The sequence below is a fragment of the Squalius cephalus genome (genome assembly GCF_949319135.1).
Source record: "Squalius cephalus genome assembly, chromosome: 4".
In the NCBI taxonomy this organism is placed as follows: Eukaryota; Metazoa; Chordata; class Actinopteri; order Cypriniformes; family Leuciscidae; genus Squalius; species Squalius cephalus.
The window spans coordinates 43,256,321-43,279,434 of record NC_137125.1 but is presented as its reverse complement, the minus strand read 5'-3'; the positions used below and the strand labels follow the sequence as shown (position 1 = coordinate 43,279,434).

Here is a 23,114-nt window from a genome sequence, read left to right as displayed (position 1 = left end):
TTTGAAAAGCAAATGATGGGAACCTAAGTGGGTGGGGAAGGGACGAGGGGGTGAAATTTTTATATAAATAAATATTTTTTTCTCGTTCTGTCCAAAAAGTATAACCCCTGCTGGTGACTGTGACGGAAGCTCCAGGGGGAGACCGCTCTGGTATCCCCCTCCTTTGGGCGCGCCACTCACACACACACCACATTCACTCATATCGCAGAGATCTGGCTGGGATCGAACCAGCAACCTCTGAAACCGTGAGGCAGCGCTCTTACCTGTGAGCCACAGATCTCTTGCTGAGACATGTGCTGGAACTTATATTTCACTTTTCTCCTGAGAGTTTCCAATAAAGCAGTTAAAGTGAGATTTGAACCCGTGTCTTCATCACAGCCTTGTCCTCAGAGAGTGTGTTTATCTACTCACCCATCATGGATTTTGTGACAATGACTGCTTTTCAGGACAACTTGTCTAACGAGAACTATTGAAAGTCAGCAATAGTGGGATTTGAACTCAGGCCGCTGTGATTGAAACACAACTCTTTATCTCCTGAGCCGGCGAGTGATTTGAACAGGTTTGATCCAGAGCTTTGTGTTAAATGATGAATAACGTTAAGAAACGTGGGGATTTGAACCAGGACTTTCTGGTTGGTAATGGAGACAACTATCCGCTGAGCCACAGAGATTGTGATGCAGTGATGTTGTTTTAGATTTAAAGTTTATGCAAAAAAAGTCCATCTAAAATGATTTTCGCCCTCCTGTGGTTATTTGTGTGAATTACACCGTTGCAAACCGAGTCTAATGAACTTAAAATAGTTCGCCCTCCTGTGGAGATTTGTGTGAATTACACCACAGCAAATCTAGTCTTATAAAATGATTTTTTTCTCCCTCCTGTGGTGATTTGTGTGAATAACACCGCCGCAAATCCAGTCCTATAAAATTAAAATTGTTTCGCCCTCCTGTGGTGATTTGTGTAAACTACACCACCGCAAATTGAGTCTAATGAACTAAGTCTAATGGCATTTTTCTTCTGTCCTCTCTACTCTTCTATTAAAATACACACACACACACACACACATACATATATATATATATATATATATATACACACACAAAAGACCAGGCTTTCTCATTCAAAGGCAAACCATTATTTTCTGTGCCACAGAGCTTGTCTAATGCATCTGTGGGATTTAAACATGTTTCTCTTGCTGCTTCATGGCTCAAAGTCTCAGATGTGATCTCGCCACTATAATCCGACAGTAAAGTGCAGTTCTTCACCCGCTCCACTAGGCGGCAGAAGCGGGTTTCTCCTTCAGTCTGACGCTTCTGCTGCTTGACAACATGACGCTTGATGACAATCACAACAACACGTGCAGATCCTGCAGATGAGAAGATGACAACTCTTAATGTTACTTTAACAGCACATATTCCAGCTCAACTGCAAATAAAGTCGACACACAGACGGATAAAGTGAGGGAACCGAGTATGTCACAAGACTCACCTGTAAGTAACTTTTAGCATGAAGTAAATTTCTCTTGTCAATTGACTTTCACGCACTATATTGCAAGTCAGTCGCTAGTTGTAGCGTTACCTTTTTAATCTGTGAATGAATCGCCCTCTGATATTCACACTATAAAGTGGAATAAGAAGGACTCAGTTGATATCGCAGTCGTTTCTGGATGTATGTGAGAGTTGTGTCTTGTGTGAAGCTCTGATGTTCTCCTGCTGCTTCATGCTCTTCTTCTACTTCCTGTTATGACTGGTATATGAGAGTAAAACACCGCCTTTAAAATGGTATCTTAATTAAAATGTCATAATATTACTACAAGCATGAAACAATAAAGTAAAGAGCAGTGACTAGACACTTTACAATTGGTTTTCTTTGCATAGCATTTCTAATATTGTTCTGATGTTTTGTAAGTCTTGCTTTCTTTGGATGGGGAGTTAGTTTTTCGTTTATGTGTTCAGGGTTTTCATAATTGTGTGGCCTGTAAGACAGTAATTGAATTAATAGCATCATGAGATTACTTTGTTTACAACCTGTTCTCTTGCTGAACTCATTGCCAGAACTTTAGATAAACAAATGAATCGGTAGTTCTTGTTACATGTATGAAGTAGAATAATGAGGAATCGTGGTTTTAGTCTCTGTTGTTGTTAGTTGTCTTACTGTATGTAATAATCTAGTGGATTGATGCTTGTTAATAGCATCAGTTGGTGTGTGTAGTGTATGTCAGGACAGGGATCAATCCATGTGCAGGGAACATGTCTTTTAGGATTACTGTGGTTTGAAGGAAGGTTTCATCTCAAAGTTATAACTCCACTTGGGCAGTTCTTTACAATTACAGTTTTTAAGCATCAAGCGTCAGCTCTCACACTGAAGGGTGGAAAGTAGGCTTTTTTCCTATTATATTCAGTTTTCTTATCCTTTTGTAGCCTGTAAAACTGTAATTCAAATAATAGCATCATTTAAACTGAGAACAAATCATTTTCATATACTTTGCGACATACACTCACCTAAAGGATTATTAGGAACACCATACTAATACTGTGTTTGACCCCCTTTCGCCTTCAGAACTGCCTTAATTCTACGTGGCATTGATTCAACAAGGTGCTGAAAGCATTCTTTAGAAATGTTGGCCCATATTGATAGGATAGCATCTTGCAGTTGATGGAGATTTGTGGGATGCACATCCAGGGCACGAAGCTCGCGTTCCACCACATCTCAAAGATGCTCTATTGGGTTGAGATCTGGTGACTGTGGGCCATTTTAGTACAGTGAACTCATTGTCATGTTCAAGAAACCAATTTAAAATGATTTGAGCTTTGTGACATGGTGCATTATCCTGCTGGAAGTAGCCATCAGAGGATGGGTACATGGTGGTCATAAAGGGATGGACATGGTCAGAAACAATGCTCAGGTAGGCCGTGGCATTTAAACGATGCCCAATTGGCACTAAGGGGCCTAAAGTGTGCCAAGAAAACATCCCCCACACCATTACACCACCACCACCAGCCTGCACAGTGGTAACAAGGCATGATGGATCCATGTTCTCATTCTGTTTACGCCAAATTCTGACTCTACCATCTGAATGCCTCAACAGAAATCGAGACTCATCAGACCAGGCAACATTTTTCCCGTCTTCAACTGTCCAATTTTGGTGAGCTTATGCAAATTGTAGCCTCTTTTTCCTATTTGTAGTGGAGATGAGTGGTACCCGGTGGGGTCTTCTGCTGTTGTAGCCCATCCGCCTCAAGGTTGTGCGTGTTGTGGCTTCACAAATGCTTTGCTGCATACCTCGGTTGTAACGAGTGGTTATTTCAGTCAAAGTTGCTCTTCTATCAGCTTGAATCAGTCGGCCCATTCTCCTCTGACCTCTAGCATCAACAAGGCATTTTCGCCCACAGGACTGCCGCATACTGGATGTTTTTCCCTTTTCACACCATTCTTTGTAAACCCTAGAAATGGTTGTGCGTGAAAATCCCATTAACTGAGCAGATTGTGAAATACTCAGACCGGCCCGTCTGGCACCAACAACCATGCCACGCTCAAAATTGCTTAAATCACCTTTCTTTCCCATTCTGACATTCAGTTTGGAGTTCAGGAGATTGTCTTGACCAGGACCACACCCCTAAATGCATTGAAGCAACTGCCATGTGATTGGTTGATTAGATAATTGCATTAATGAGAAATTGAGCAGGTGTTCCTAATAATCCTTTAGGTGAGTGTATTTTCACACAGCTTTAAGATTTTTTTTTTTTTTTTTGTAGTCAGTTTACATTTATTTAGACTAACTTAATTTGAATGTTTTAGATATACTATAGTAGTAGGCTAATGTTTGTGTTTATGTTTCCTCTACAGAATAATGGATGTGTTTGGATCGTCCAGTCATCAGAAGCAAAGCTCTGGGACGTGTGGACACAGACATTCACTGTAATGATGGACTTCTGCTGATGGACAGGTAAGACTTCTAATGTGTGAATGTTGCTGTTTGGCTCTAAACATGTAGGTTTCCATTATTTTCTTTTTGGAGGGTCACCCCTTTACAAAGCAAATGATGGGAACCTAAAATGGTGGGGAAGGGACGGCGGGCCAAAATTTTTAGACAGCTAAATTTTTTTTCATTATATCAAGAAGCATAACCCCTGCTGGACATTGTGACGGGGTTCGGGGGGGGACCCGAAACATCCCCGCCCCTTCACACATACACCATTCACTCATATCGCGGAGATCTGGCTGGGATTGAACCAGCAACCTCTGAAACCGTGAGGCAGCGCTCTTACTGTGAGCCACAGATCTCTTGCTGAGACATGTGCTGGAACTTATATTTCACCTGGATGAGGCCTGTGATTTTACAATAAATCAGGCTGAGGTGGGGATTGAACCCATGCCTCCAGCGCAACCTTGTCCACAACTAACGTGTGTTTAGCCACTTGCACCACTGTGGCTTTCACACTGAGAGCTGGTGTTTTGGCAACTTTCTTTGATATAACAACTATTGATAACAGTTTAATTTAAATTGTGGAAATAGCAAACTGAGGTGGGACTTGAACCTTAACTTCAGCGCACCATCACCATCACAGAACGTGTGTTTAGCCACTTGCACCACTGTGGCTTTCACACTGAGAGCTGGTGTTGTGGCAACTTTGTTTGATATAATCACAACAATTCAACATAAGCAAGAATGGGATTTGAACTCTGGTTTCCTTGATTAAACCGCGACGCTTTATCAACTGAGCCACTGAGTCTGTTGAGTTGAAGGGTGTTATGGATGGGTTTTTATTAATAGCTTTGTTTTATTGAAGGAAAAAGTCATCAGTTTGGGATTTGAACCAAGACTCTCATGTTTGAAGGCTAAAGGCAAATGATCATCCTCTGCACCACAGAAGTTCTGATGAGGCATGGCTTGTTTTTGGGTCATGTGTGAATTTGTATTGTTAAGAAAGTTAAACGATTAATGCATCTGCGGGATTTGAACAGGTCTCTGTTGTTCTTCTGTTTAAAGAACATCACCACTTGCACATACTCCATTCACTCGTATCACAGAGATCTGTTTGGGATCGAACCAGCAATCTCTGAAACCATGAGGCAGCGCTCTTACCTGTGAGCCACAGATCTCTTGCTGACATGTGAACTCTTATTTCACCTGGATGTGCTCTGTGATTTTACAATAAACCAGAACAACATCAGCCCTACATGCTGAGGTGGGATTTGAACCCATATCTCCAGCGAAACCTTGTCCACAACTAACATGTGTTTAGCCACTTGCACCATCATGGCTTTCACACTCAGAATTGGTGTCTGAGGCACTTTGTTGAATAGAACAATTGATAACAATTTAATGTAAATGGACAACATGCTGAGGTGTGATTTGAACCCTGACATCAGCACACTCTTATCAGCAGAGGACGTGTTTAACCACTAGCACACCTTGGGTTTCACATAGGCTGGAGGTATTTGAGGCATTTTGTATGATTTAATAACAACAAAACATTACAAGCTTTAATGGGGTTTGTATTCCTGTTTCCTATATGGAAGCACATCTCTTTATCACTCCCACTGATGTTTGCATCTTTGTTTTTGCTTTTTAAAGACATAGATCACTACATTTCTTAGATGTTTACATTTTTAGCATAATTTAAAATCATTTCAATGTTTCGACTGTATTTGAGCAACTTTTTAATGTTTTTTATTTATAGGACAGCAGAGATGGGAAAGTAAGGGAGTGTGATCAAGACATGTCGGGACTCTGACACCGGTGAGTCTACAGCTCTTATATGTAACACTGCTTCATGCAGCTTTAAAACATTTACCAATCATTTGTTTGAATCAGTGGTTCAGAGCACATGTCAAACTGGCATTTGGCGTTAACATGGTAAACTCATGAACCAGCAGCTAATATAGAGTTTTAACTGATCTCAGGTCACTTTTATAGGTTAGGTTCAGTTTTAGTGACAAACGTGTGTAGAAAAATGGAGTGTGAAAGTTAATTGTATCTTACTGGCCTGATTAGCCAAGCCCTCTTAAAAATACACAAAAAAAGCCTTACAAATTAATAAAACACTTCACACTTCATATTTAATGTGATTTAATGATTTGTACATTTATTTAATAACAATGGAAACATCTGCAATCGGTTTGTTAAAGGTGTCAATACATGTTTGCACTGCATTCTTATTACATTCACACCATTTTCACCAGCAGGTGTCGTCAACTTAATTATTTAAAACGAAGAATTATACCCACTTTCCCACTCACTACCTCTTGTGTGTTCTCGAACAGACAGAAAAAGACATTCTCCTACACTCCGGGTTTGAAGAGGTCATGGACAATCACCCGACACAGTCTAAACTTTGAGCGGTAAGAACGTCTTGTTTTCCCACATGCTGTTTAGGCAAATAAACCTCAGTTTAGGTGACTTAAGTTCAAACAGACATCATCAGAAGGTGACATGCTAAATATAGGGCCTGTCCCAATACCAACACTTGAGTCTGATGTATTTACAGGATGTATTTCCTGTATTTGGCCCAAGTGTTCGTGAAGATCGTGTGTGTGGAATTTTTGATTATTCAATGGGGCACTACACACTTATATCATAGTGGTGTAAAATTAAGTAAAGTTTTTACAGAGTTTTAATAACATTTGCAACACTTAGCACTTTTTAAAATAAACTTTTAAATGTCTGTTCAGTCGTCCCTATGTAACAGACAACACATTTAGTAATTGTGATGCTTCTAGTATTATAAAGCAGTTGCAGACATTTAAAAAAACACCAACAAAATGTGCACTTTAAGTTTAACTACCAAAGCAAATTTGATGTAATATCTAATTCATTTAACATGCATGCTAAAGTTTCTCTCAACATCTTCTGATTTTGGGTCATTTGAGTTAAAAAACATAATGAATGATGGGATACACTTTAAATATCGCTCTGATGTGGTATTAGACATAATGTGGATTTAGTGTCCATTAAGGGCAATGAGTTTTGGCATTTATCAGACCCGGGACAGTCTTATACATTTAACTTCCTGTCAAGTGGCCAAGACTGCAAGTGTGTGTATTGGGACAGGCCAATAATCAACTTCATGAGGTAGGTTGTGAGTACAAGCAAGGCTTCATCAGTGAGGATATGGTGAAGAACCACCTTCCTCCACCCAGAGATGACGCACTCATCCTCCTCCCATGATTCAGTTCTCATGCAAACCTGTATTTCTTGATCCTGCTCCAGCACTGCACATTTTTGTCTCCCTTATTTAATACATCTGATCTGATTCAAATCATCAACACGTTTTCAGAGCTGCATGAACTAAAACTGCTTTTAAATAAGAGAGACAAACAGAATGTGCAGCACTGTGGTTCCCAGGACTGGAGTTGAGCTCTACAAACAGTCATCACTGTAGATCTATTCCAACAGAAGTCATCTAATAAGAAAAAAATCAGGAGGTTATTTACCAGATGTTGCATTGATTTGAAAGTGCATGATCCCATAAATGCTGTATTTAGTCAGTAAAAACAAAATGTAGGACAAAACTTATCATTCATGACCTGTTTGCATATTACTTGTCTCCATGGCCAAATATTTCTGCAATAATTTGCATTGGCCGATATTATACTTCACTTTCACAACTGTGTTTAAATGCTGTCTAAAATCAGCTCTGGCTCATAGAGACACATTCTCTGCCTGCAATGGCTAAATGAATCATGTTTTGAACAAATCAGTTGAATGAATGATTCGAGTCACTCACTTGTTTCGTTACTGAATGAATGTCACTTTATCGCCAACTACTGCCGTCTCGATGTATCCTGCAGAAAGAGTCGGTGTAAAATCTCCACCAATAATCTGACAGTCACGACGTGAAAGCAACATAGAGCTTTTACCATGTGCAGGTGTTTAAAACCCATGTCCTCCTGCATCTGCTGTTTTCATATATTATTGCAGACACACTTATTGTCCACAAGGGGGAGCAGCGGACACACTATTCTGATCTGATCTCAGCCTGTTTAATCAGTAAATAGACACTATTAGACACAACATTTTAGTCGTGATATTAGCAATTGCATTGGTTTATAGATTTAGACAGTCATTTTGATAAGTAATGATTTGTCTTGATCTGTCCTATGTTTCAAATACCCAATCATGCTTTATTATAAAAACTGCTTAAACCTACTTGAACTGACACAACAACACGAGGGCATTGTTTAACTGTGAACAAACATGATGCATATCATTATAATAACTATAGACAGGCAAACAGCTACTTTAAACAAACAAACAAAAAACTTACAAACAGAAGAAAATCGAACCGTATTTTACACTTTGAGCACGTGCCTTTGAGGACACATTTCATCTGTTTTACCCCATCAGTTGAGAGCTGATCTGGTTCATTTTCTAAAACTGCCAGATCCATGTTGCTCTGCTGGTCGAGACCGTGACAAAATCTGAGATATTTTGGAAAATATATGAAATGGATATTTCAGCCTCACCTACAACTGGCCGCCGCCTCGATCATGCCGTTTCAAACTGAAGTGCAGTTTTCCATCCGCTCCTCTAGGCGGCGTCAGCGAGTTTCAGGTTCAGTCTGACAGCTTCTGATGCTTGACAACATGACGCTTGTTACAGTGGCCACAACACGTGCACACCGTTTAAACTACATAAACTGCAGATGACAGTATTTCAATGTCACTCAACGACACATATTTCAGCCCATAAACAAACAAATCCGACACACGCTGCGATAAAGTTCAGGAAGCAAAGATGACACGCGAGCGACAACTGTCATGTAAGTAAACTCTACAGATAAAGTGCTTTTCTCTTGCATTATCTTCTTATTAAGACTTTAAGTCATTATTCTGTGCTCTTAAGTCATTATTTACGTTTTTAATTAGTTATGTGTTGTTGCTTTCTTCTGATATTTCATAGCAGGGCTCATGTCAGTTTATTTAGATTCATATTTTGATGATTGAATGTTGCATTTATTGTGACTAAAATGAACGAACATGAACTAAAACGCACCAAACGTTCATTTAGTTGTGGTGTTTAACGTTAAGTCTTGTTATTTGACACTTATGAAGGCTATAATGAAGGTCATCCTCTATGAAGGTTTATCACAGACTTTGTTTACATTCTGCTCTTGTTGAACTCACTGTCAGACTTTTAGAAGAACGAATGAATCAGTTGTTTTGCATTGCCTTTTTTGTTGCAGTCTTACCTGATGTAATTATCTATAATTTATCTATTAAATAACTAACTATGACCTGTTAACACTTAGATTTGTGATCTTATTTTTCTTTATTAATTGTTTATGGTAAATTAAACCTAATCGTGACCTTAAAAGTTCCCCAAATAATGTAAAGATCATATTGAACATTGAACTTTTTTTGGTCAGCACTCACAACTGAAGGAGGGTGTTTGTTTCTATTTCTTATGTTCCTGTAGTTCTGGGCCCGTATCCCTAAAGAATTTTTGTGCAAAAAGTGGCTCCTAGCGGCCAAATTCTAAGAAAATTCTCAGAGTCATGACGTTTTCTTAGAATTTCCCCTAAAAGTGACACGAAAATCCCAGTTAATATAAAAGCTATTCCTCAAGATTCCTAGCGCTTAAAAGGGCTCCTAAGGCGAGATCTGCTAAGAGCAGGGAAGAGGACTTTTAGTGGCTTAGGAGTTCCCCTAAGCAGCTGCACAAAATGGCCAACAGAGGATTTTTCTCCATTTTCTGTATTTGTAGGATATGTTAGGCTATAACCCCTACAGCTTACTATTCATTTTCCAGATATTTTCTTGAATGTGAAATATTATTTACAATTACAGTCTGCATAAGATTAGAGTGTATAATTATGTTTATTGATTTGAGGGTACATCCTTTGCTCATTATCACCAAAAGTTAATTTTCATCAAACTTGTAAGATCAACCAATCACGGCTTTTGAAATGATGACTCATACCTAGCAACGGGGTCAACCACACCTCCTCACTGAGATAGGATTTTCCATCCATTCCTTGCTCAGAGTTCACTGAAAATGTTCTGGAATCACTTCTAAGCTAAAACTCCTGGCAAGGAATTTTTAGGTTAAGTTAGGAGCTCTCTGAGAGGATTCTCAGAATCTTTAGGGATACGGGCCCTGGCCTGTAAGACAGTGACTTAATTAAAAGAACAGGAGATTGAACCAAAGTATTATTATTGATTCAGCATTCATACTATGTATTATATTTTTTTACACTGTACATCTTCAGGATTTTAATTTATGTAACCGATAACATTTAACTATTGACATTATGTAGTAATGTTTGTGTTTATGTTTCCTCTACAGAATAATGAATGTGTTTGGAGCGTCCAGTCATCAGAAGCAGAGCTCTGGGGCGTGTGGACACAGACATTCACTGTAATGATGGACTTCTGCAGATGGACAGGTAAGACTTCTAATGTGTGAATGTTGCTGTTTGGCTCTAAACATGTAGGTTTCCATTATTTTCTTTTTGGAGGGTCACCCCTTTACAAAGCAAATGATGGGAACCTAAAATGGTGGGGAAGGGACGGCGGAGCAAAATTTTTAGACAGCTAAATTTTTTTTTCATTATATCAAGAAGCATAACCCCTGCTGGACATTGTGACGGGGTTCGGGGGGGGACCCGAAACATCCCCGCCCCTTCACACATACACCATTCACTCATATCGCGGAGATCTGGCTGGGATTGAACCAGCAACCTCTGAAACCGTGAGGTAGCGCCCTTACCTGTGAGCCACAGATCTCTTGCTTAGACATGTGCTGGAACTTATATTTCACCTGGATGAGGCCTGTGATTTTACAATAAATCAGGCTGAGGTGGGGATTGAACCCATGCCTCCAGCGCAACCTTGTCCACAACTAACGTGTGTTTAGCCACTTGCACCACTGTGGCTTTCACACTGAGGGCTGGTGTTTTGTCAACTTTCTTTGATATAACAACTATTGATAACAGTTTAATTTAAATTGTGTTACAGCAAACTGAGGTGGGACTTGAACCTTAACTTCAGCGCAGCTTTACCATCACAAAACGTGCGTTTAGCCACTTGCACCACTGTGGCTTTCACACTGAGAGCTGGTGTTGTGGCAACTTTGTTTGATATAATCACAACAATTCAACGTAAGCAAGAATGGGATTTGAACTCTGACGTCCTTGATTAAAGCCCAACGCTTTATCAACTGAGCCACTGAGTCTGTTGAGTTAAAGGGTGTTATGGATGGGTTTTTATTGAGAGTTTTGTTTTATTTGATGGAAAAAGGCAGCATGTCTGGGGTTTGAACTCATGCCTCCAGCACAACCTATCAGCCGAGAACATGTGTTTAGCCACTTGCACCACTGTTGCTTTCACGCTTGTTAGTGTGAAATAAGTAATACCTTACTTTTTTCCTTAATATAACAACTATCGATAACAATTTAATTTAAATTGTGGGAACAGTAATCTGAGGTGGGATTTGAACCTTAACTTCAGCGCAGCTTTACCATCACAGAACGTGTGTTTAGCCACGTGCACCACTGTGGCTTTCACACTGAGAGTTAATTTTTGGCAAATTTGTTTGATATAATCTCAACACAAGCAAGAATGGGATTTGAACTCTGATCTCCTTGATTAAACCGCAACGCTTTATCAACTGAGCCACTGAGTCTGTTGAGTTGAAGGGTGTTATGGATGGGTTTTTATTAATAGCTTTGTTTTATTTGAAGGAAAAAGTCATCAGTTTGGGATTTGAACCAAGACTCTCATGTTTGAAGGCTAAAGGCAAATGATCATCCTCTGCACCACAGAAGTTCTGATGAGGCATGGCTTGTTTTTGGGTCATGTGTGAATTATTTTTGTCAAGAAAGGTAAACGATTATTGCATCTGCGGGATTTGAACAGGTCTCTGTTGTAGTTTTGTTCTTCTAAGACTTTTGTTTAAACAACACATCAAGGCTGGCATGGAAAACTACAAGTTTTTGTCTCACTCCACTGAGCTTGAAGGGGTTATTTTTGTTACATGGAAACATTAGGAAATGTGGCATTTGAATTCAGACTTTAATGTCGAAAAAGCAAAACGTTAGCCTCTGAACCACAAAGCTGTTTTTTGTTTTTTTTTGGTAATGTAATACTAATAAACTAGTTTTCAAGCATGGTCAGTTTTAAGATCTTAAATTAATAATTCCTATCACAATAACTCTGTGTGTGTGTGTATATGGTGCTTTTTTGTATTTATTGACAGAATTGAAGCTAAAACAATTCATTATCCACTGCTGGAGGGTCCTACAGACTTCATCAATGCTCATCTCAACTTGAGCCTCATATCAGGACGAGAGAGACGCCCAGTGCTCTGTATTTGTCATGACAAGTGGAACATTGTTCCAGAGTTATGTTATCGCACAAAGTGAAAAGTATTATTCTAATAATTTAAAAAAATCATATTCATACCACAACCAACTAAAATAAGTATCTAATTAATTCATATGAATGACCATTAACACAGCTTTGAGATGTATGATTTATTATTTTGTTTTTTATAGTATGACAGAGAAAAGGTCATGAAAATCATTACTGTGCACACCATGTAAAAAAAACTTGTAACTATTAAACTGACAATGGAAAAAAATGTAGTGATTTATGCAACATCACAATGCAACTCTTTTAAAAATGACGCATTTTATAGTTGTATAGCAATTTTATTTTCTTATGAACATTTTGTTGTGAAATACATCTGCTATTTTGTGTGACATGGACAAAAAAAAAACTTGCATTTGGAAGATAATGCTCTGCTAAATGTGTATTTCACAGGCTCTACAGGCAGGTGACAGGTCAAACTCATGCAAGTGGGCGGAGCCACTGAATCTGCAGCTGTGACAGGTCAGTACATTTCCCAGGATTCAATAGGATTCAATAACATGAAACTCTTTAGGATAATATCTGCTTCAAACCATAAAACTAGTATCCAACCTTCCGATTCCATTGAGTACTAATATAAATGGGCCACAGATTTATTTAAAATATTCAGTAAAAATGTGCTCCTGGGTCACAAAATGCAGTTTGTTGTTCAGTAAATGTCCAGATTAATGCAGCTAGAGCACACAATGTGGTTTGGGCAGCAGGACTGCAAGGGTGCCCACTTGGGTTGGTTTGAGGAGGAAGGGGAGGTTGAAGGCAGGGCCAAAGGTCTGTTGACAGCACTTCGGCTGCCGAGGTGGTCCAGGGATCTTCTCAACACCCTGTACCCCGGCCTGCTCCCGCTGATACTGTGCGTCCAGTGCATGCAGGGTCCGCTCTAGCTGCATTCTCTGACGTCGCTGTGCATTAGCCAGGGAGCGCTCTGAGGGTTTACATGGGGAAAAAAACATGCATTATGTATATAACTAACTCTTATTTGTAATACTTCAAGCTTTTAACATACAACACAAATCACTTTTCAGAAATCTAAAACCGTATACTAATGGATTAATGAATGCAGTTACATTCGATTTATACTGATACCTTGTGTTCATTTTGACTTTTTTTTTTATTCCTGACAGAGATTTAAACTGGACATCCCACGCTCGTCTGAAAGAAATGGAGATATGCAGGATCCAGTCACAAATCCTGAAAAGTTGAAAACTCATATCATGTTTTACTTATAAATAGAGCAGTGTTGCACTATATTCAGGTTTTGAGAAAAAATATCCAGATACAACATTTATATATGAAATATAGTGATTTGCTAAGGTTCATCATACATGCACCATGTATCAGACACTAAATAATATATCAAATCTGGAAAATTATAAAAAAAACAAGAAAATGATAAATATATTCAATTTCCTTGAAATTGAATTTAGACTTGTATTTACTTAACCATGAATGTTGCAGCAAACATATAGTTTTCAATAGCTTCCAAAATACAACAAAAAAAAAGCCTTTTTTCATCTTTAGATAGTTTGTGTGTTACTTAAGTGATGAGATCGTCTGTTTGGTAACCTAACCTACATAAAGTGAAAAGCAACTCTTCTTAAAAGGTCATGAAAATCATTACTGTGTACACCATGTAAAAAAAAAAAAAAAAAGACTGAATGTAGCGTATAATGATGGCATGAGACTGCTTCTAAAACAACCAAGATGGTGTAGTGCTAGTCAAATGTTTGTTAATGTTGGTGTGCCTACCTGTTCTGCCTGTAAGAAATCTTAAGAAAGCTGTAAGAAATCTTATTTTTCGCTACATGTGTAGAATGTCTGCCTCTGAAAACAGAATTATACAAGCTTTAGCCCTCAATGATTTTAGCTCTGTCAGGTATACATCTACACTGTGGAGACATTGGCGCTCCTGTTTGTATAATACAAGTGAAAGTTGTTGACCTTTTATTCATTTATTTCTATGTACTGTATATTTTATTGCTATGTTGTAACTATTGTCATTTTTTAAACTTGTACCTCCCATTCTGAGTCCTGAATAAAGTCATTAGGGCCCAAGCCCTGAAAGGGCGAAGGCTCGGGCCCGCAATCGCTGCTCGCAGCTATATTTATTATTATTATTATAAGCCAAAAAAAAAATAGTATATGGGTGAATACAGTGTCAAGATCTGTGTAAAATGTGACAGCTTGTAAAAGCAATATAGTTTTCAAGCACTTCTTTAATATATCAGTTTTCATATTCACAACAAATACATTAAGATCTTTTTCCCTTTATATAATAGTCTTAAATATTTTAACACAGAAAAATATTTAGTATGTATATTGTTTGTCACTGAACTTACTTACCTTGATGCACTGCAAGCACTGCACAGCAGTCAAAGGCTTTCCAACTTTTTGACATTGATCACATTCCAATACCTTTCAGAAATTGTTGTATAAAAAAATATATATAATGTGATATATATATATAATATATATATAAATAACACATACCCAGTTTTCAATGTCAACTGAAATGCCATGAAAGTAAAATCTGGCACAGGTGGCAGCACGTGTTTTACCAATCCCTGTGTGCCCACCATTGGAGCACCACAAGAGCATCCTGGCTTCTTCTTTGGTTTTGATCACTCTTTTACTTCCATAAAAAAAGCTCTCCATCTAGGCTACATTAAAGAGAAAAAGGACTAAAAGGCTTAGACTAAAAGGACACTTGGCATTGTTGAAAAAGAAAGATCAAGATGGCAACAAATGAATGATAAAATAAAAATAATTGAAATTTAAAATAACTACCCTTTAGGTTGAATTTAAGTGCATATCTTTGAATGTTCTGCCTTTTGGACCCCTGATGGGTACGATCCCACTGACAGAAGATCTGTCTTCTACAGTGCTTCCCACTTATCTTCCATAGCTGTCAAAAAATGCAAGAAAGAAAAAAAGTACAAATAGATACTTTATACTTTACTATATATATATAGTGTTGTAAATCAATGGGGGGGGGGGGGGGGGGAATTAACTAGATTAATCAAATTTTTTCAAGTTCAAATTAATATATTTTATAATGTAATAATTTCACAGTTGATCTCCAAATGAATGCAGAAACAACAGAGTATATTTTAAATATATATATATTTTTATGAATGAAATCTGCTGTCACTTTAAGACCTGCCGCTGCTGACAGAGACGCGGATCTCACACTCTTTACATTCATTTGATACTTTAATTCATTTAAGACTGATCTTATGGGGATACTCGACAAAATGGACATTTTGTTATAATTGTGTGTGTTTAAATTTTACACCAAACAATCAAATCATATACTCCGGCCACAGCCTAACTTTTTCATGATAAATGCTAAGATGATCACTGCTGCTAGCTGGCTTCGTATGAATGTGACAGTAAACAGTTCTCATTACTGTATTATCTTGGTATAATAAAAATTAAGATAAATAGTCAAAAACTTACCTTAGATGAATAAGTTCTCACGCAAGTAGTAAAAAAGTATGGGCGTGTTGTTCAGCGTGACAAAAATGATGTGCGCATGCGCAGTAAGCCTTAGTAGGAAAACGACGGGTAGGGATGGACTGTCAGGACAACGGCTCTCTATCCAGGCGCTCCTCTTCCTTTGATTCCTCAAAATTCCTTCCGTCTCCTTTAATCCTGCTGGTGTCATCAATTTATTAATGCAGATATACTTCATGTCCACAAGGAGGGGCTGTATATATGCTGCTTGAATCTGCAAATACCAACACAACAACAACTCGAAATCATTGTTGTGAACAAAATGACAAATATCACGCCAAATCAAAAGATTCAAATTTCTTTTTTACTCTTAAACAAACCATTCAAGAAGTCTAGTAATATATTTTGTTCCTTTATTTGTGTTAGTATTTCGGCCATGTAACTTTCAGTTCAACTCATCAGACGTTTTATCTGTCTTACCCTTCAGTTGAGAGCTGATCTGAGTCAATTAACTAGTAGATTCCAACTTTATCCGCTGGTCCAGATCCTGACAAAATCATAGATTTACTTTAAAATATGCAAAGACGGCCAGTTTGAGTTTGGCGTTTCATCTATTAATGCTGTTGATGCACTTACTGGCCACAGGAGGGAGCTGGTGATCAGCTGTCTTATTTAACGTAATAGGATTATTTGAGTATGACATTTTTAAAGTAAGCTGGACGCTTAAGAACTTAGTCAATAACCCAACCTGAAGTAATTTTTAGTCTGTTGGTGCTAATTTCACGATTCGTCTGCTAGAAACTGTGCAGTTTGTCATCCGCTCCTCTAGGCGGCATAAGCGCGTTTCACGTTCAGCATGACAGCTTTGGATTCTTGTCGACAACAACATGACACCTGCTGATAGTCGCCATAACATGTTCTGGTAGTTTTAAGGCCATTAAAGTACAAATCCTGCAGATGACAGCTCAGTGACAGACTCGTAATGTCACTTAACAACACATATTTCAGCCCATGTGCAAAAACAACCGACACACACTGTTATAAAGTGCAGGAATCACGAATGTCACTTTCCACATTAAGTGCTTTTCTCTTGTTAAGTCACTACCACAAATTATATAGCAATCATCATTTGAATGTGTTGATGTATCATTCTTCTATGTGTCAAAGCAGGGCTTTCATGTGTTAGCTGGATTATTTTGGTGAAGCAGATCTTTCTGTGTCAGACACTCATTCTGTTTAAAAGTGTAACTTTAACCCTGCTGCTGTTGCATGATCTTTATCATGTGAATCTAAGGTGATTTCTATAAGGCTTATAAAGTAGAATAAGAAGTAGTATCTGTTTTTATCTTCTGATGTTGTGGTATAGTTAATAGTCAACTGGATTCATGTTTAATAATAGAGTTAGTTGGTGTTCTGTGAAACTGATGTTCTTGCTAATTTATACAGTTCAGGTTTTCATTGCACAGCTTTTGCTCATGAAGTCTTTTGAATCTTTATCTGTTGTTTTGTAGAACCAGCAACCTCTGAAACCGTGAGGCAGCGCTCTTACCTGTGAGCCACAGATCTCTTGCTGAGACATGTGAAGGAACTTATATTTCACTAATATTCACCTGTATGAGAGCTGGGATTTTACAATAAAACAGTTAAAGTGCTAATAGCCAACCTGCCAAAGTAGGATTTGAACCCAAGGCTTTTTCGCAGTCTTAGCCACTGCACCATCATGGCTTTCACACTGAGTATTACTGGCATTACTTTCACACGAGTTTTATTGAAAGCTTTGTTTTATGTGATGAAAAAAACATTAGCAAGTGTGGGATTTGAACCAAGATTTCTACAGAAGGCACGCAATCAACCATTGAACCACAGCTTTTGTGAAGTTTGCAATGGGTGATTTAGATTTTGAGTTGGGCTGCACCAATAATTAAAACAACTTACCAAGAGTAAGATTTGAACTCAAAGCACAACACTTTAACATCCGAGCCACTGAGTTTTAGACTGGTTTTGTTGAGATCTGTTTTATATGCTCAGTTACAGCATTAATTAAATAAGCAATAGTGGGACTTGAACTCAGAACTCCAAGTTTTAAACAACGCTTCATTTCTTGAGCAACTGAGTCTGAGGAGTGAAAGTGTGTTTTGGACGGAGCTTTATTGAGAGCTCTGTTTTATATGCTGAAAAACACTAGCAATTGTGGGATTTGCACCAAGACAGAGCCACAAAGTCAATGTTCAAACCACAGTGCAAATGTTTATGAACTGAAATATTAAACTTAGTATTGTATCAAATGTACAAAGAATCACAAAAATGGTAGTTAAGACCTTTAAAGATTCTTTAAATGTCAAACTCAAGCTGATAATGTGAGGAAATAACACCACTTGTTTATTCAAATACAGTTTTTGTGTAGAAAGAGTCCATCAAACCAGCCTGGAAGTTTCTAGTAGTCACAAAGACCTTGATTAGGTGCTTCAGGTGTTTTTTAATTAGGGCTGGAACTAAACTCAGGAAAGTGGATTCGGCAAATATCAGCTCAGCGACGGACTGAAACCTGGTTTCACAGACCAGGTTTAAGCCTAGTCCTGGACTAAAATGCATGTTTGAGCTGTTTTAACTGAAAACAACTTGCACTGACAAACCTTAAAATGTCAGTCATTGTTTTGTCTCAAGATGCGCACCAGAAATGTTTTTTTTCTAAGGCATGTTTATAAAAGCTACTTAAATGTCCTAATTAAATCCTAGCTTAATCTAAGCCTTGTCTGTGAAACCGGGCCATAATGTCAGTCAACAGTATTTTATCACTCTGTTGTTGTCGTCTTAACTGTAGGTAATATTTTATGGTCTTAACTTAAACATGAATAGCATCATTACAGCTAATTAATTTATTCCAAAGATTTTAATATTTAAATATACAAAATAAAGTAATGTCTCTCCACTACAGAATATAAAATGTTTGGACCGTTACATCAGCCACCCAGAGATGGTTATGTAATTATAAAAATAATTTTAAAAACAAAAGCTAATTGATTTCGCGGCAGCCGATATGTGTATCCTTACTTTTGAGAAGCACCCATCGAGTCAGTAAGTTGAACTGGACAACCGGATCATGCTTGAGTCGTTCAATCGAGTCACTTCTTTTAATGAACCAGTTAATTGTTCATCACATAAGGCTTCTGAAGAATTCTAATAGCCGTATGGACTGCTTTTAGTATGCATTTTTGGAGCTAAAAACTGTATTTTGTATGAGAATAATCTTGCATTTTGCTTATTTAATCTAATGTGTGCTCAACATGAAGGAAAACATGGCCCTCAGGTTACGCTAAATATCAATTTTTATTCTTAAAAACCATACACGATACTCGACAAGTTTAAAATGTAAGTTGAATCACGATATCCATTTACATTGCGCAAGATAAACAGACATGTTCTTTTATTTCCAAATGTTATTTAAAAAAAAAAAAACAGATCCTTAAAACTGATGGATAAACATTCATTCCCATTATAGGAAGACGCTATAGAAAAAAAAAGTTATGGATTATTTTAATATATCTATTCTAAATAGCAAACTCAAGCAGTTTTTTTTATTTAATAAACATGAAAAAAAAAAAAAAAAAACTCCGGAATAACTTATTTTAAAAAAAAAGTGCAGTTGCAATGACTGAACAAATCTGAATTCCTTTCTCCTGTTTTTCTTCCTGTCTTCTCCTTTACACCCTTAAATGAACCAACGAATGGAGAGAAGCAACAGTCTGAACTGGAACCCGCTGCCAAAAAATTAAGTCTACTCCTAAACATTACAAAAAACACAAAACATGTTAGTATTTTGACCATAAGTTTCATGCAATAAGCCACCCTGAGTATTATATTACTTGGAGAACCAATCACGACCCTTGTTTAAAGAATGTCCGTCCCCCACCCCCATGAATATAATTTATGTAAAATCCCTGTAGGTCTGGTTCAGCAGGTTGAGATGTTCTCATTTCCGCATAAAAATACAATTTATTTATATGGTCTGTATCAAAACGTTCCTTGGGAATCTGAAATAAAGTACCCTGTGCTGTGATACCAGTGTTATACGCATGTTTTTTTTTGAAAATTCTTCACGTTGATTCCTTTGTGTTTCCAGTACTTCAGGTCTTAAATATATTCTACAAACAATTGCAGCAATATTTTCTTAACTGACAGCAATATTTATGGAATATGAAGAAAAAAGAAAAAAAAAAAGTACAAACTTTGTCATTTTCATATGACCAACAAACCAAAACACTTGAGGAAATATTTTCTTTCAAAGAAACAAACAAGGAAAAAAAAAAAGAAAAGAAACAAAATTTGAAAACAATTCACTCTTTTTCCTTCTTTTATTTTTCCTTTTGACCGAGACAACAATTTACTACCTAAAAGACAATCTTAAGTGAAAATTCTTTGCTTTTTAAATCATTGCATCCTTTTCAATTCAATTTTCTAGGTGTTTTTTCTTTTTTTCAGCCTGAGTAAACAAACTTATGATACATTGGCAGGAACTTAAATGTCATTGTTTAACTGACCGTGGACCATTTCAAATAAGTTAAATCACAGATGCATTCATTCTTTAAAGGCTGACATGGTGTGGCCTCCACTTCAAAATCACACCGTTAAAAGCGTGAAGATTCCAGCCATTTCACACAATTCAACTTCAAAATGAGAATGAGACATGGAATCTTGGAACTTAAAAAAACAAAACAAAACTAACCACTTTAAGGGGTGAAATAGTAAGTATGAGAGGAGATGAAAGGACAGAGATCCTCGACTACGGCTCCCTCCCATCACCAGTCCAATGAAAAAAAAACCTCACATGGACCTCAATACCTTCTCTGCTATACAAGCCTTAGTGTTTTCTATTTGGCTAGAAGGTTCTATGTATCTACAAATATATAACAAATAAAACTTGCAGGCAAAAATAATTCGGTTTCCATAGAAACACCCTTTTTTTCCTGAAAATACAGCAGTATCTGAAATATTTCTCTTATTTCATTTGTCCCCATTTCTCTGCATCAGGAAGCTCTTCCACCAACAAACAGAAGAAAAAAAAAAAAAAAAAGTATCTACAAACTTTGTAAACAGACCTGTGTCTTCCAAAAAACATAAATAATTCAAAATATTAACAGCCAAATGATGCAGAAATCAGTGTTTGAATAAGCAAAGGGCAAAAAGAACAAATGTACAACACCATCCAGATAAAGAGAAGCGAAAGCTAAGCTCCCGAGAGATCCTTGGCTCCGCCCCTCTCATCCAATGAGTTCTCCAGGCTTTAGTCTCTGCGGAGACGAGCAGGTGTTGTGTGTCGTACCGAGGGGCAGAGCTGATCAAAGGGACGTCTCTAGGCTGTGCATGGGGCTCCCGGGAGTTGAGGGAGTGGCTGGCTTGCTGGGATCCAGGAAGAGGTGGATGCCGCTGTCTACGGCGTTATTGTTCTGATTGGGCGAGGGTGGGGGAGGAGGAGTGGGTGTGGCGTTTCTCTTAGTGGGGGCGTCGTCCTCTGCATCCGTGTCGTCGATGAGGGGGATGTGGGGTTCCGAGTCCTCTATCCGGAACTCCGGGTGGGTCATGAAGTTGTGGATGGAGCTGCGAGACTCTGGCTTCTCCAGGCCCTCATAGGGCGACAGCGAGCTGCGGAATGCATTCACCACTCGGATCTGCGGGAGAACGGGACGGAAAGTCAGCCTTGCCGCTCGCAGAGATCTGCCGCTCGTCCGCACACACGTACACAACAGGCATACAAAGTCAAACGTCACTTCTTTTTTTTTTCTTTTTTTAAGTAAAGGTTAAACCAAAAGGCCAAATGGACCGGTTTTAATTGATGAGTGGAGAGCAGTGAGGTTAGCGCACCAAAACCGTCTGAGAGAGAGAGTGTGTGAGCGGTCAGATGTCGTGCAACAGAGAGAGAGAGAGAGAGAGAGGAGAGAAGAGAGAGAGAGAGAGAGAGAGAGAGGAGAGAGAGAGAGAGAGAGAGAGAGAGAGAGAGAGAGAGGAGAGAGGAGAGAGAGAAGAGAGAGGAGAGAGAGAAGAGAGAGAGAGAGAGAGAGAGAGAGAGAGAGAGAGAGAGAGAGAGAGAGAGAGAGAGAGAGTCTTGAAAACCTGATGCTTGTGTTACGGTGAGCTTATCCTCTGACCAAGGGACAGAAAATCCTCTTTTCTCAGAAGTAACAGATGTACCAAACTGGAAAGAACTTCTCAGTTGTAAATCACATATAGCCAATTATTCAAAATGCAAATGAGAAATAGGGAGAGAGAGAGAGAAAGAAAACAGAAGAGACAGGAGAAGAGAGAGGACATGGTAACCCCAGAGGACACAGCTCAACACATGAGGTTAATATTTTTGGGCATGCTTGTATTGGTGGGGAGGGATAGATCACTTATTATGTTGTGAATTAGAGACGCAAAACTTTAAAGCAGCCAAGCAAGTTTAAGCTAACCAGCACAAGTAAATCCACAAACGGTCTAGAGACTGGACCCATGCAGAGCAGCGCTACCTTGTGTTTCAACAGAGGTAAACCTTTGAGTATAGCCCATGACACATTTCACAGAATCTAAGAAGGAATATGCGGCAGTCAGTGTCGTAGCGTTTCAAACTCAGTTTCCCAAAGTCCGATATCCATTTTATTAGCCCATTTCAAGACTAAAAACAAAAGACAGTTTCAGACAAAATACAAAGTGCCCTGAACAGAGAAAAAGGGTTTGTGGACAGCCAGGACCTGATGAAAGATGGAAATATTGATGTGGTTAGAATTGTGCTGAAAGACAAACAGAAACGACATGATTTCGCCAGCTTCTCTCCCAGTCGCAGATCATCCCTGTAAAATAACGAAGTTACATAAAAAAAGACAGACAGAGAGAAAGAGAATGATAAAACTGGCACTGAGTGGAGCATGTGGAAGTGTGAGAAAGAAGAAACCGTGTTGAGTACGGACAGTAACGCCAAGAATGAGTGAACGAGCAAAAACTGACACCACGGGAAAGGTGACGAACAGCAGGATTACAGAAAGAGGGGGGAAGGAAGTTCATTTGTGGCTAAACTACAGCACAACATCCAGCATATCTGTTAAAAGACGATCCTACAGAAAACCCCCGAATACTTACCAGAACGATGCCTTAAAAATGTCCCGCAAATCCATTCACAAGACCAATTTGGTGCGATTGGCTGGGTTATCAGTGTGACCATGGGCGTATACTCAAAACATTTACACGCGGGAGACTATGAGCCTGGAGAGCACGCGCAGGGCTGCAGACACACCAGACGGTATTAGACAACTACTCCT

General features: G+C 38.5%; 2 protein-coding genes and 1 long non-coding RNA gene across 13 annotated transcripts in view; 1 reads left to right on the top strand and 2 right to left on the bottom strand.

Annotated features, from left to right (window-relative positions):
• The window catches only part of LOC307156729 (uncharacterized protein), a 29,484-nt gene extending 14,835 nt beyond the window's left edge, over positions 1 to 14,649 (top strand). For 4 of the 6 annotated variants that reach the window (XR_013820788.1, XR_013820789.1, XR_013820790.1 and 1 more), the window contains one exon: positions 100 to 1,053. The gene's annotated coding sequence lies outside the window, so the exon portion shown is untranslated. Of the gene's footprint in view, positions 1 to 99; positions 1,054 to 1,244; positions 1,488 to 3,843; positions 3,944 to 5,681; positions 5,741 to 6,264; positions 6,343 to 10,288; positions 10,389 to 12,765; positions 12,835 to 13,493 lie in introns of those variants that run through there. The other 2 variants (XR_013820787.1, XR_013820786.1) reach the window with 2 other exon arrangements.
• On the bottom strand, positions 6,063 to 8,738 carry LOC307156731. Of its 2 annotated transcripts, none has more exons than XR_013820792.1 (3): positions 8,467 to 8,738; positions 7,728 to 7,785; positions 6,063 to 7,403 (listed from the first exon to the last, which is right to left on the bottom strand). It is a non-coding gene; the product is annotated as an uncharacterized lncRNA (long non-coding RNA). The 2 variants fall into 2 exon arrangements; XR_013820793.1 differs by having other exon boundaries at positions 8,340 to 8,731.
• Positions 14,650 to 19,354: 4,705 nt separating the features above from the next.
• The window catches only part of atp2b1a (ATPase plasma membrane Ca2+ transporting 1a), a 33,640-nt gene continuing 29,880 nt past the window's right edge, over positions 19,355 to 23,114 (bottom strand). For all 5 annotated transcript variants that reach the window (XM_079868214.1, XM_079868210.1, XM_079868213.1 and 2 more), the window contains one exon: positions 19,355 to 21,491. In XM_079868214.1, the coding sequence (XP_079724340.1) occupies positions 21,448 to 21,491 (44 nt within the window). In that variant the 3' untranslated portion in view covers positions 19,355 to 21,447. The remainder of the gene's footprint in view (positions 21,492 to 23,114) is intronic.